Raw genomic sequence first — 12,645 nt, forward strand, 5'->3', positions numbered from 1 at the left:
CCTGAATGCCGCTGCAGTCCCATGATGCACCTGTTCTGCTGCAGCGCAACTGGGGGGGGGGGATGTTTTCTCGAGCATATGTGTTTTAATGCAGTACTGGGGATGAAAGGAGATAAAGATAAATGATTGTCACCATGCCTTTCTCTCCTCCCATTTATCTCTCTCTCTCGCTCCCTGGTGCACTTCTCTGTGGCCGTGTCCAGAATGTCAGCTGATGAAGACAGAGAGGCCGAAGCCCAACACATTTATCATCCGCTGCCTGCAGTGGACCACTGTTATTGAGCGCACGTTCCATGTGGAGACCCCAGAGGAACGGTCAGATATCCCAACACGCACTTGCTCAGGCAGTTTTTCATTCGGAAAATGTTAATTCTGTGTATTAGTGGTATGATGTATTTATTGACGTGCATATAAGGGTCTAAATACGAGTCCACCTGATGTCAAATTACGTAGATTTAGTACACAATGTTGTCATTCTGTCCAAATATCTCAATACGTTGCAGAAAGGATGTTCTAATAAATCATTCACCCAACTGATGTTAGGAGTTGACCCCAATGTAGGATGTTGGTGCTGAAGAGATTTTGAATGAAATACTGTATGTGATGAGTAGCATGCTATAGATGCACAATGGTGTAACGTAGGGAAAAAAATTTAAAATTCAGGTTTTGATTTTATGTACTGAAATAACTATTAGGCACAATTTTTACAATATCTATATGAGTGATTCCACGCTTATGGGTACTGAAATGGGGACATGAACTTATTTTTAAAAATTCACCTAAAACCATTTCTTTTTTTACCATCAGGTCACAAAACATGTAATCTTTACTGAATGATATGTTAAAAGATAATTTTAATTTTCTGAGATGTAATAAAAACATATTTATATGCCAAAGTCAGAACGTAACAGAAGTGTTGTGGACATGTATATTCTCAATTTTAACAATGTAGAATTACTTTTTGAAACATAGGAAGGTGATGTTTTAGCAAATATAATTAATAAACGTGTAGTAGAATAAACATACACATTCTTTCAATAAGATTAACATGGTATAGAGCTAGATTGTAATTAATTTGTAACAGACACGAGATGGACAATCGTAACAGAAGTAATGTAACAGACATCATTTTGGAACTCACAGGCTTGACTTTGGCATATAAATATGTTTTTATTACATCTCAGGAAATTTAAGTTATCTTTTAACATATCATTCATTAAAGATTACATGTTTTGTGACCTGATGGTAAAAAAAGAAATGGTTTTAGGTGAATAAGTTCATGTCCCCATTTCAGTACCCATAAGCGTGGAATCACTCATATAAATTAGTTGTTTTTACCCATTTTAACCTTGAAATCAGCATTTTAATGATTACCCATAATGCATTGTTTATCGCGCTAAAACAAGCAAAAACGTCATAAGACAGTGGAAATACTACCTTTACTACCTTCACGTGGCGTCTTTCTCGATCGCACGTGCCTAGAAGCGTACCTTCTAGAACATTCCTGGGTGGTCACGGACCGTCACGTAGTCTAGTTCGGTTGTGAAACTCGCTAGGATGGAGTATTTTCGCGAGTTTAGTGGCAAACTTTTGCGCCACAATTTCTCTATTCTCGAAATTTGTAACCTGAAACCCTACAAGAAATGTTTCATAATGTTTGGGATTTTGAAAAATGCTTCTAGCAAGTTTATTTCACTGTATTTTTCCGTGAAACTTGGCATAAATCATCCTTAAGTGATGAGCGTGACATTATTTTGGTATGGGTCACGGAGTTAGTTGGAAGCGGGATAAATGAGAGTTTCTCAACTACAGCAGCACTTCTCACCATAGATGGCTGGCGTGTTTCACAGCGTTTGGGATTTACTAAATCGACTAGATCTACTGAAGCTACGAAAATCACCAGGATTCTAATTTACTGGGTGAGAAGTATTATATATATTTTTTGAAAGGTTTATTCGCGCTACAAGTCCATGAAAGTTGGAATTGTTCGTGAAGGGGTTAGTTAGATTTTGGTAGCGTGACGCGCACAACAAGCAAAAGAAAAAAATTTTCTTCTGAATTTCCTTGCTTTATCAAAATTATTTTTGATACATTAAAGTGTTTAAGCGATTTTTTTTATTTTTTTTTTTTTTAATAGAATATTTGATCAAAACTTTCAAAACAGCATTCAAAGTGATTTTTCACGGGTGTAAATGTTACGCATGACGTCCATAATTACGCTACATTTTAAGAAGTAAAATTCTGTTAAAAATTCTAGATTTGTGCTATCATTCTGGGGTTTTGCTGAATAATACTTTAGGGAGTTCTCTTACAGTGCTAAATTCAATGAGTTTTGGTGAAATTCTAGAAAAGTTATTTACATTTTAACGCGCCTGATAGCGATTGTGCTCACACAGCGTGCTACTCATAATAAATATTTCCGTGTATTTAAATGTCAATTTCAATATCTTTTTTTTTGGTGGGGGATTAGCTAATAATCAAATAAATGAATGAATGTTTGTCTGTTGGCTTTGATGACTTGTTTGTGAATCCAGATGTGCTGTTGCTAATAGTGGGCTCTTTTCTGCAGGGAGGAATGGAGTAAAGCCATCCAGGCTGTGGCTGACAGTCTGCAGAAACAGGAGGAGGAGATGATGGACTCTTCTCCTGACCCCATGGATATGGAGATGTACCTAACCAAACCTCGGCACAAAGTGGTACATGCCATTTTCTGTTTGAATTACCTGTAGTCTTTTCACCCACAGTGAAAGAACCGGTATTTTCTGTTCTACCCCTATAGACCCCTTCGCATGTTTGTAAACAAACCGACCGTTGCCAGGATGCACACGCAGCCTGGACTCAGAAACAATGGCGCTGCCCATAGACCGGCATTATGAGCTGTCAGATTATGCCAAACAATTGTCGTTACAAGATCGAGAACGCTACATAAATAAGTTAACTCTAACAAGTGGACATCGCCTACCGGATCCGCATTTAATTAAAGAGTGGACGGACGATGTTAGTAAGTTCCCTGGTATACAATGGCCAGATATATACTCGTACCTTATTGACCAGACTTCAGTGTACACCCACGAAAAACTTCGTGCCTATAAGTCTTTAGACGCATATGATTATGTGCAGGCATGTACAACTCGATTAACAATGGGCCATTCATATTAATTTTGTTTTAATCAAATTATGCCAGTGATGTGATGGCAATGTGGCTTTAGCTACAACAGCAAATCCCAACACTAAACAGCAATTTGCAGGAGGTAATGGCATGAAAGGAATGATAGTGTAAAGAGTGCAGCTAAGAGAAATCAGAGCTGCGTAAAAAGCGAGAGGCAGAAAGCAGAAATGAAACTGAACGGGGCGGGAGCTAGGTTAGAGCAGTCAGCGTAAGTTGGCATTTAGAGCGAGGGCACACAATTTTACCTTTCCATCCTTGCTTTAAAATTGTGATTTTCGGCATACACAAATAACAAAGGCACAAAATCTGGACTGCTTGAGTCAAGCGAGAGCTCTCCTACAAACAAAATTGCATGCAAAGCTAAGTTAACATGCTAACAATATTCATTACATTGTGTAACTATGACCCAGCTAATCAGACAAACGTTACCAAAGTATTTTGCTACATCAATAAACGAAGACTAGAAAGAATAAAAAAGAAAGATTTAATAAATAGCCTGATCTTACCTGTGATGAAGTGGGCGCTGCAAACCCGCGCATTTTTGATGGTGCTTTCATCCCAGTCTACACGTTTGATGGCTTGTAGCCATAGACGTCAGCGATTTTTTGGAATGGGTGAGATCCTGCTGGAATTCTGTACATTTTAACCCCATCACTGCTACGATTCTGACACCCGACAACACAACAACTAGGTATCGCTGAGTCTTTTTTGAGTCCAGGCTGCGCGCGCAATTTCCTCTTACGTATGAATGACGTTTACTGCGAAGGGGTCTATTTGTCTTTTGTTTTTATTCCCCCCCCCCCCCCCCCAAAAAAAACTGTTCTTTGAAAACGCTAGAAGCAGTAGCTTGGTACTGTGGAACCATACAGTAATTTCAACTAAAGTTATGGCAGTGCTCAAAATTCATGTTAGAATCTGGCAAATATTACATGGTATGGCATAACAGCATATTTTCTGAGTTTTTAATGCAAGTTGTAATCAGCCTAGGAACAGAATTGCTCACTTTATACTTAGGAACTTGGAGCTTTTGTCCCCCCATGGACTTGACAGTAAGGACTCGGATTGCATCGTGGGTAGATTTCAGAAGCATTGTTGCTAAATATAGATAGCATGAGGAAAGGCTGAAGAAAAGGGGTTTTGTTGCTGAATATTTTTTTGCTAAATATACTATTCAAAAAAAGTAGGGGATATTTTATTTTGAGATCCAAATTTTCACATATACAAAGGGATACGAAAGCATGTTGTATAGTTCCTTACTGAGGAAGCATTTCCAAAGAAATTCATCACCCAAACACATCAATGACACTCTCATGATCAGCTACTGATGATCAAGGGGGTCGTGCCACAAATTTGCATGACTCTGAATTGGAAGGTTAGAGCCACTCCAAAGGAAGATTTTGAAGAGAAAGCATCAGATTATCAGTGGTTGAAGTCGTTAATTAAACAGAGACCATGCGCCGTCTAACACAGGATGAGAGGTTATGTGCCCTTGGCATGCTACAGGTTGGCACAAGACAGGTCGTTGTGGCAAGAGCATTGAATGTTTCCCAGTCTGTCATCAGCAGATTATGGTCCAGACGTCATGCTACAGGGTCTGTTCAGGATAGACCACGATCCGGTCGACCAAGGGCAACAACTCAGGCTCAGGACAGATTCATCCGCACTATTGCCTTGAGAAATCGTATGGTAACAGCAAATCAGATAAGGTCTCAACTTCGAAGGGATACTGGCCAGTGAGTGAGTGGCCAGACCATCAGGAATCGACTGCACAGATTTCACTTACACGCCCGACGTCCTCGTGTCATTCCCTGTTTGAGGGATCGTCACATTAGGGCCAGACTCCAATGGTGTCGTCGTCATCAACGCTGGGATAATCGCTGATGAAACCACGTAATGTTCTCAGATGAGTCGAGGTTCACTGTAGACTTCCTGGACAGACGCAGGAGGGTTTGGCACCGACGTAACGAACGTTTCCATGACGTTAATGTCATTAGACATGATCCGTATGGGGGTGGCTCTGTAATGGTGTGGGGAGGCATCACTGCTGCCGGCAGAACAGACTTGCATGTTGTTGCTGGACGTGTCACAGGGCAGTACTACCGGGACAACATCTTGGCACCCCATGTTGTGCCGTTTGCACGTCGTTATGGCCGCCGTTTCATTTTCCAAGATGACAATGCCAGATGTCATAGGGCCAGGATCGTTACAGATTACCTCCAGCAGCAGAATATCACCAGATCACCATGGCCAGCACTCAGTCCGGACCTTTCCCCCATCGAGCATGTCTGGGACATGCTTGGACAGTGGCTACGCCAACGTCAACAACCTCCTGCCAATGTCCAAGAACTTGCTGCAGCATTGCAACAGGAATGGAATAACATTCCCCAAAATGACCTGGGACGTCTCGTTAGGAGTATGCCACGCCGAGGGGGTTTTACCCGCTACTGACTCGGTTTCAAAATGGTGGTAAATTTGCTGTGTGACCCTGTGTTTGTGTTGACCCTTATTCTGGAGAATCTGTCCTTTACTGACTGTACACAGGGTTTCGAATAAATTGACAAATGTTTCCTTAATGTTTTTCTGTCATTTGTTTCCTTCCTGACCTCATGATCTGCATTTCATTCTACTTGTAAATCCAATATCCCCTACTTTTTTTGAATAGTATATAAAAAGATATTCGGGTATGCTGAAGCAGAAAGGGTTTTCCCTTAAGGGTCTTCTGTTTTCGAAACCAGTGGTGCTCAGTGTGTTCCACAGGGGCTGTGATTTTTTTATAATATACTCAAATTGAATGGGTTTAATCCAAAACATAAGAAATAAAAAAAAATTAGACCTATAAATACCGTATTTTCCGGACTATACGTCGCTCCGGAGTTTAAGTCGCATCAGCCAAAAAATGCATTATGAAGACAAAAAAAACATATATACGTCGCACCGGACTATAAGTCGCACTTTTTTGAAGGCTTATTCTATCCATAGAATCTGTGATTGTATCTGATAAGCGGCGCGTGGTTACTGCGCGACTGCATTGTTTATTTAATAAACGAACAGCTGAGCAGTGATAACGCGCCCTTTGCCCTGTAAGTAGCCTAGTCTGATTATTTTAAATATCTACTACTATCTTTAATACTATCACTATCGTTATTACTAATAGCCTATATTATTATTATAACTAATATTAGTAGCCTATTACTGATGCATTAATCAGTTTGCTTTTAGAATATTTTTACCGGTAGGGCTTATTATCGCCCCATGGCTCTTTCATCTGTGTTATTAAAGCTGTAGTCATCATCGAGGAGTGTCATTATTCATTTTTGTCAAATTTTATTTCATCAAATCAGAGGTCAAGTAGGCTATAGGTATATCATCTCCAAAGACAGGTACGGTAGTAAAAACAACCGTCTAGTGCAAAAACAACAACAACAACCGCTTTTAAATCCCCTACCTAAATCCTTAAAATGAGTCATTTAACTCATGTCTTGTGTGATCTGATCTCCAATGGTGAAATAAACCGGTTGTGATGAGTACAGTCTGTTATTTTAGAAGATAAATGTAATATATAATTTAATATATAGACTAATAAAAATTAATATTTTATAATATAATATCACGACATATTACTGTCTGTAACTGTTTACTAAAGCGTTTTCTAAAATCATAATGTCTGATATTATTATTATTATTATTTTACACACACAATAAGCGCGTGTGCGTAAAGTTATAGTAAACCATCCCCCGCCTTTTTTTTTTTTTGAGTCGCCGGACCCACCCACCTCCTGCGTTCTGGGACCTCCCACTTCACAAATTAAGCACTGCCTAAAATCATTACATAACTTACTTAAATAACTATAGGCCTATCATTAATAATAAAACACAGGCCAATCAAGTTTATCAAGCTGATGATTTCACTCCAAATCAGCAAATCCATTGAATTCCTCATCCTCGGTGTCGCTTCTGAACAACTCTGCCTCCAGCGGCAGATGAAGCGCCGTTTCCTCTTCTTCTGCGTGGCTGTCGTCAGACTCAGCATCAGCTCCAGTTATTCCGCGGTGAAAAAAAAAAAAACATATATACGTCGCACCGGAGTATAAGTCGCATGGCCAGCCGAACCATGAAAAAAAGTGCGACTTATAGTCCGAAAAATACGGTAATAGAACTCTTCTAAACCCATTCATCTTTTTTTGTTACACTCTACTGCATGGGTTTTCAAGAAATAGTTTTTGTCTGTTGTTGGCACTTGTGGTGTGTGTTAGCGCTGTCGCCTCACAGCAAGAAGGTCCGGGTTCGAGCCCCGGGGCCGGCGAGGGCCTTTCTGTGTGGAGTTTGCATGTTCTCCCCGTGTCCACGTGGGTTTCCTCCGGGTGCTCCGGTTTCCCCCACAGTCCAAAGACATGCAGGTTAGGTTAACTGGTGACTCTAAATTGACCGTAGGTGTGAATGTGAGTGTGAATGGTTGTCTGTGTCTATGTGTCAGCCCTGTGATGACCTGGCGACTTGTCCAGGGTGTACCCCGCCTTTCACCCGTAGTCAGCTGGGATAGGCTCCAGCTTGCCCCCGACCCTGTAGAACAGGATAAAGCGGCGAGAGATGATATGAGATATTTGATTTGTGCAATGCAATTTAAAGAGGTTCGATGTGCGTGTAAATCATGAGAACTGAGAACTTGTGGGAAGCCATGTCACAGATTTTTTTTTTTTTTTTTTATTACCTTCACACACTTTCAGCTCATGTTGTCACACACATGCTCTACCACTACATCCGCATGGCCATCAAATGTGCATCAGATAGGGGACAAATGTGCAGACTGAGGATGGAGCTGTGGTGTAAATAAACACAATGCTCTCAACAGGGCTGCTTCATTCCTGCTTGTAAGCTCTGTAACTCCTTGTAGGTTATTATTCCTACCTGTTTGCTGACATGCTTCTGTTTGTGTGCTGTTTCAGACTATGCATGACTTTGAATACCTCAAACTCCTTGGGAAAGGCACTTTTGGCAAAGTCATCTTGGTGAAGGAGAAGGCTACAGGAAAATATTACGCCATGAAAATCCTTAAGAAGGAAGTAATTGTAGCAAAAGTAAGTAAGGGGAAGTGATGTGACATGAAGGGATTGATTTAGCTAAGCTGGAGGATGCTAGTCAGTGTGTTTTGTCTTTATATGGATGAGTTTTTTGAGGGTCCTTGTAACAGGTGTGCGTGAGAGAGAGAGAATGAATGAATGAATGAATGAATGAGAGAAAGTCCATATAATCCAAGTACACTACAGCTCTTTGTGATCTGTCTCTCAGGATGAAGTGGCTCACACACTCACAGAAAACCGCGTGCTCCAGAATTCTAAGCACCCTTTCTTGACGGTGAGGAATTCTACACACACACACACACACATACACACACACTCCTAGCACTTCTCTCCTGCCATTTGAATAACATCTCTTTTCAAGTCTGGATGTTTCCATTGGGTCCCTCCATACAATTTAACGCTGTTATAAAACTGTAGCTATTTTAGGAAACCTTTTTGTCTGGAATTTCAATCCTTTGACAGTGACGAGAAACTGCTGGGGTCACTAATCACTCGGGGACATTTAGATGCAGACCATTTACAGGATCTGTTTGGCCTTATATAGAAGAGCAGCAGTCAATTTTAATTTTTTAAATGGTCATGGAGAAATTTCCGTTTAAAATGTTGGCAAGTTCTCGTCTGATTCAGAAGATAAACTACAGATGGACATGAGCAAACTGTGCCCCTATTTTTACTTAAAAAAAAACAACAAAAGCCCTGTCATTTAAACACTTGATAAAGTAAATGACTAAACCATCTGATTTTATTTCATGCTGAGGATGTGAACTTGATAGCAATGTGATGGGAAACATGAGGATGAGCCGCTGCACCATAAAAAGTCGCTTACAGCAGACAGAGCTTTGAATGATGGCTGCATGGAGATAGAGAAGTCAAAAATGCAATACCTGAAACGCTGTGTAAAAGCGCAATGCAGTCTGCACAAATAGCAGCATGTTGCTGATGCACGGACATTAAACCCGAAAGCACCCAGAAAGTCCTGTCTGGTAAAATAAGCTGAAGAGTTGACTTTATACACTTGTATTACATTTAAAGGTCATAGGCAACGGTCGGAGGTGAAACGTAGAATATCAACTTTATTGTCTAGAAGAATGACCGAAAAAGCGAATTCAATCTTCCTAGTGTCTAATTTGCACCCTAAAATTGAATAAAACGGTTAAAATATACTGTTTTGCCCAATTTCCGAAGGTTTGTTTACATCTCACTTATGCGCACTTTTACCACCAGGGGACTGTCGTCGTGACGTCATTTAAGCCAAACAGACCGGGAGCAGTTCTGTGTTTACCTGTGAACCGAGCACACATTGTACGGACTTTGGTCATGAGAGTTTGTGTAAAATGTCTGAAAGCTGTAGTGATTTTGAAGTAGGAACTCTCCAAATTAAATATCGAGAGGTGAAACCGTATATGTATGAACCTATGGCCGTTGCGAAGCAATCAGTGAATGTGGCTCACTGGTTTGACCGTGCAGCCTCGGAATCGGACGGTGACTCGGCCGACTCTGATCACAGTGACCCCGGACCTCAACAAGACTCGTGCCCAAACGATTTATCCTGGTAGTTATGATAAATTCCTACTTTTGTCGTAATACTAAATAAGAGCCCTTTTGAAGAATAATTAAACCGCCTCCCTAGTGGATATAGGGAACGATTACTTGACAGTGCGCCGGTAGGCCACATTAGCCTGCCATCCACGGCATTATACTATTTATAGCCGACTCTAAGTGAGGAAATATCCCTTTGTCTCATTTCCACAATGATTGTACAGGATTCCTCAGGATTCTTGACTTGTCAGTTGCAAGCAAAAGTAAAAATGTTTACCTCCAATCTTCTCCTTTTTGCTTGAGCATTGCTGCTCCGTTTCTTCTTTTGACTGCTTGATTTTGCTTCATGCGCACAATCCACTCTCTCTGCCTCGTCTCCTCTTCTGGAAAAAAACAACCCTCTGGCTTCATGTGCACAATCCACGGTCTCCGCCTCGTCTCCTATTTCGGAAAAAGCCAACCCATTCGCTCCACCGCTTCTCCTCTTTCGGAAAAAGCCAACCCACTCGCTCCGCCTCTTCTCCTTTTTCGGAAAAAGCCAACCCACTCGCTCCGCCTCTTCTCTTTCGGAAAAAGCCAACCCACTCGCTCCGCCTCTTCTTTTTTGGAAAAAGCCAACTCACTCACTCCGCCTCTTCTCTTTCGGAAAAAGCCAACTCACTCACTCCACCTCTTCTCCTCTTTCGGAAAAAGCCAACCCACTCGCTCCGCCTCTTCACCTCTTTCGGAAAAAGCCAATCCACTCTCTCCGCCTCGCCTCCTATTTCGGAAAAATCCAACCCTCTCGCTCCGTCTCTTCTCCTCTTTCGGAAAAATCCAACCCTCTCGCTCCGTCTCTTCTCCTCTTTTGGAAAAAGCCAACCCACTCGCTCCTCTTCTCCTTTTTTGGAAAAATCCAACCCTCTCCCTCCGCCTCTTCTCCTTTTTCGGAAAAAGCCAACCCACTCGCTCCGCCTCTTCTCCTTTTTCGGAAAAAGCCAATCCACTGTCTCTGCCTCTTCTCCTCTCTCGGTAAAAGGTAAAAACTTCTTCCTGAACCGGTCCCATTGTTACAGTTCACTGCACAACAATAAGGCATGGTTTTCCTTTGGAAATTCCTGAACACACGTCTGCACTCAAGCCGAACGGCAATGTAAGTAAACGGAAGTGGACTCAACTCAAGCGGTTTGTTTGTCTTAAATGACGTCACGCGCCGAGTGCTCACGAAAATAGTCAAACAGAAATTCGCCACGATCCGCGCTAACTTATTTAAATTATTACTTATTAACAATACTTCTTGGGACCAGAAGAAAATTAGAGGGTTTTTTTAACATATAAAGTTTCAAATGTGCATAAAATTAAAACCGTTGCCTATGAGCTTTAATGGAAGGAATGTGATATTTTTCTCATGAAGTAGTAAAATATAATTAGCAATTTCATCGTTTAATGAAGGTGAAGTTTAGCCTAATTTTGGCATGTTTAATGGTGAGGGGGAAGCCATGGCCTAATGGTTAGAGAAGCAGCTTTGGGACCAAAAGGTTGCTGGTACGATTCCCTGGACCAGCAGGAATGGCTGAAATGCCCTTGAGCAAGGCACCCCAACTGCTCCCCCGGGCTGCTCTGGGTATGTTGTACCTTGCTCTGGATAACAGCATCTGCTAAATGCCTGTAACGTAATGTAAGATTACAGGTAGAGAGAAATATCTTTTAAATCTCAACAATAAACAAGCAAATTTTGGTTACTTGTGTTTTACTGAAAACGCATTCTTTATTTGTAATATAAATTGGTTATTGTGACCAGGAGCAATCATTCGAGAATGTTAACAGTTGTTCCTAACCATTTGTTTTACATGATATTAAAGAAATTTGTTACACCCCTTTTCATTTACAAGCCATGTTTAAACTAATTAATTAACTATTTGTAAATACATTCACGTGAAATAATCACCAATCAACAAATGAGAATATTGTATTTAGTTATTTATAATATTTAGTTATCAAAAGAGCGGGTTGGCCCTTTTGTAAAATATCTATTGTGTTTTATAGTTTGTATTGTTAAGTGGTGATAAAGTATGTTTTTGGGGAATGGGAGGGAAATTTAGCAGATGTTTGCATGAACCTGCCAAAAAGGGGGGGAAAAAAAAGTTTTAATTTCACTGCAGAGGAGAAAAAACCTTTTCATTCAGTGTCCTATTCAGTTGCTGCTGTATTTGGTACTTGGACTGAAGGCAGTTGATTCCCTGAACAGCTCCAAACCTCTGTCATCAACTTTGAACAGCGGGCTTCACTTATCAAGCTGGAAATGAAAGATTTTATTTGTAAATTGTTTGCAGGAGCATATACAAAAACATTATTCATTAAAATCCAGTTCAGGAAAATATCTGTATCCAGCAAAAGCGCCTGAATTTGTCTAAATGTAACTATATGGAAACTCATTAATATGGGCCTCGATTGATGGGCTCCAAATCATATATTGAGTTTATTGCAAATTTACTTATAGCTTACTCTGTGACGTTTACATCAACTTATTTATTTTAATTGCACACAAGAACTTAATGTAATTTTGTGAAAGCAAGCAAAAACAAATCCATAAATTAAGATAGATAAGGGTCAGCATAGTGGTGCAGTTGTTAGCATTGTCGCCTGATACCAAGCAGGTACTGGGTTCGAAACTCGCAACTGACTGGGGCCTTTCTGTGTGGAGTTTGCATGTTCTTTCCGTGCTTGCATGGGTTTCCTTTGGGTCTCTCACACACACACACACACACACACACACACACACACAGAGAGAGAGAGAGTCCGAAGACGTGTCAACTGGCTACTCTAATGTGAGTGAGTGCCTTCTTGGTGTTATCTTATATATTTAAGTTATTCCACGAA

The 12,645-nt window shown here is 40.7% G+C and overlaps 1 protein-coding gene across 1 annotated transcript in view; it reads left to right on the forward strand.

Moving 5' to 3' along the window:
* Positions 1 to 12,645, forward strand: part of akt1 (v-akt murine thymoma viral oncogene homolog 1) — a 143,795-nt gene that overhangs the window by 105,588 nt on the left and 25,562 nt on the right. The window contains exons 4-7 of the mRNA XM_060933974.1: positions 204 to 315; positions 2,570 to 2,696; positions 8,113 to 8,244; positions 8,456 to 8,521. Coding sequence (XP_060789957.1) covers positions 204 to 315; positions 2,570 to 2,696; positions 8,113 to 8,244; positions 8,456 to 8,521 — 437 coding nt within the window. The remainder of the gene's footprint in view (positions 1 to 203; positions 316 to 2,569; positions 2,697 to 8,112; positions 8,245 to 8,455; positions 8,522 to 12,645) is intronic.

Source organism: Neoarius graeffei, chromosome 11 (assembly GCF_027579695.1).
Source record: "Neoarius graeffei isolate fNeoGra1 chromosome 11, fNeoGra1.pri, whole genome shotgun sequence".
Taxonomy (NCBI): Eukaryota; Metazoa; Chordata; class Actinopteri; order Siluriformes; family Ariidae; genus Neoarius; species Neoarius graeffei.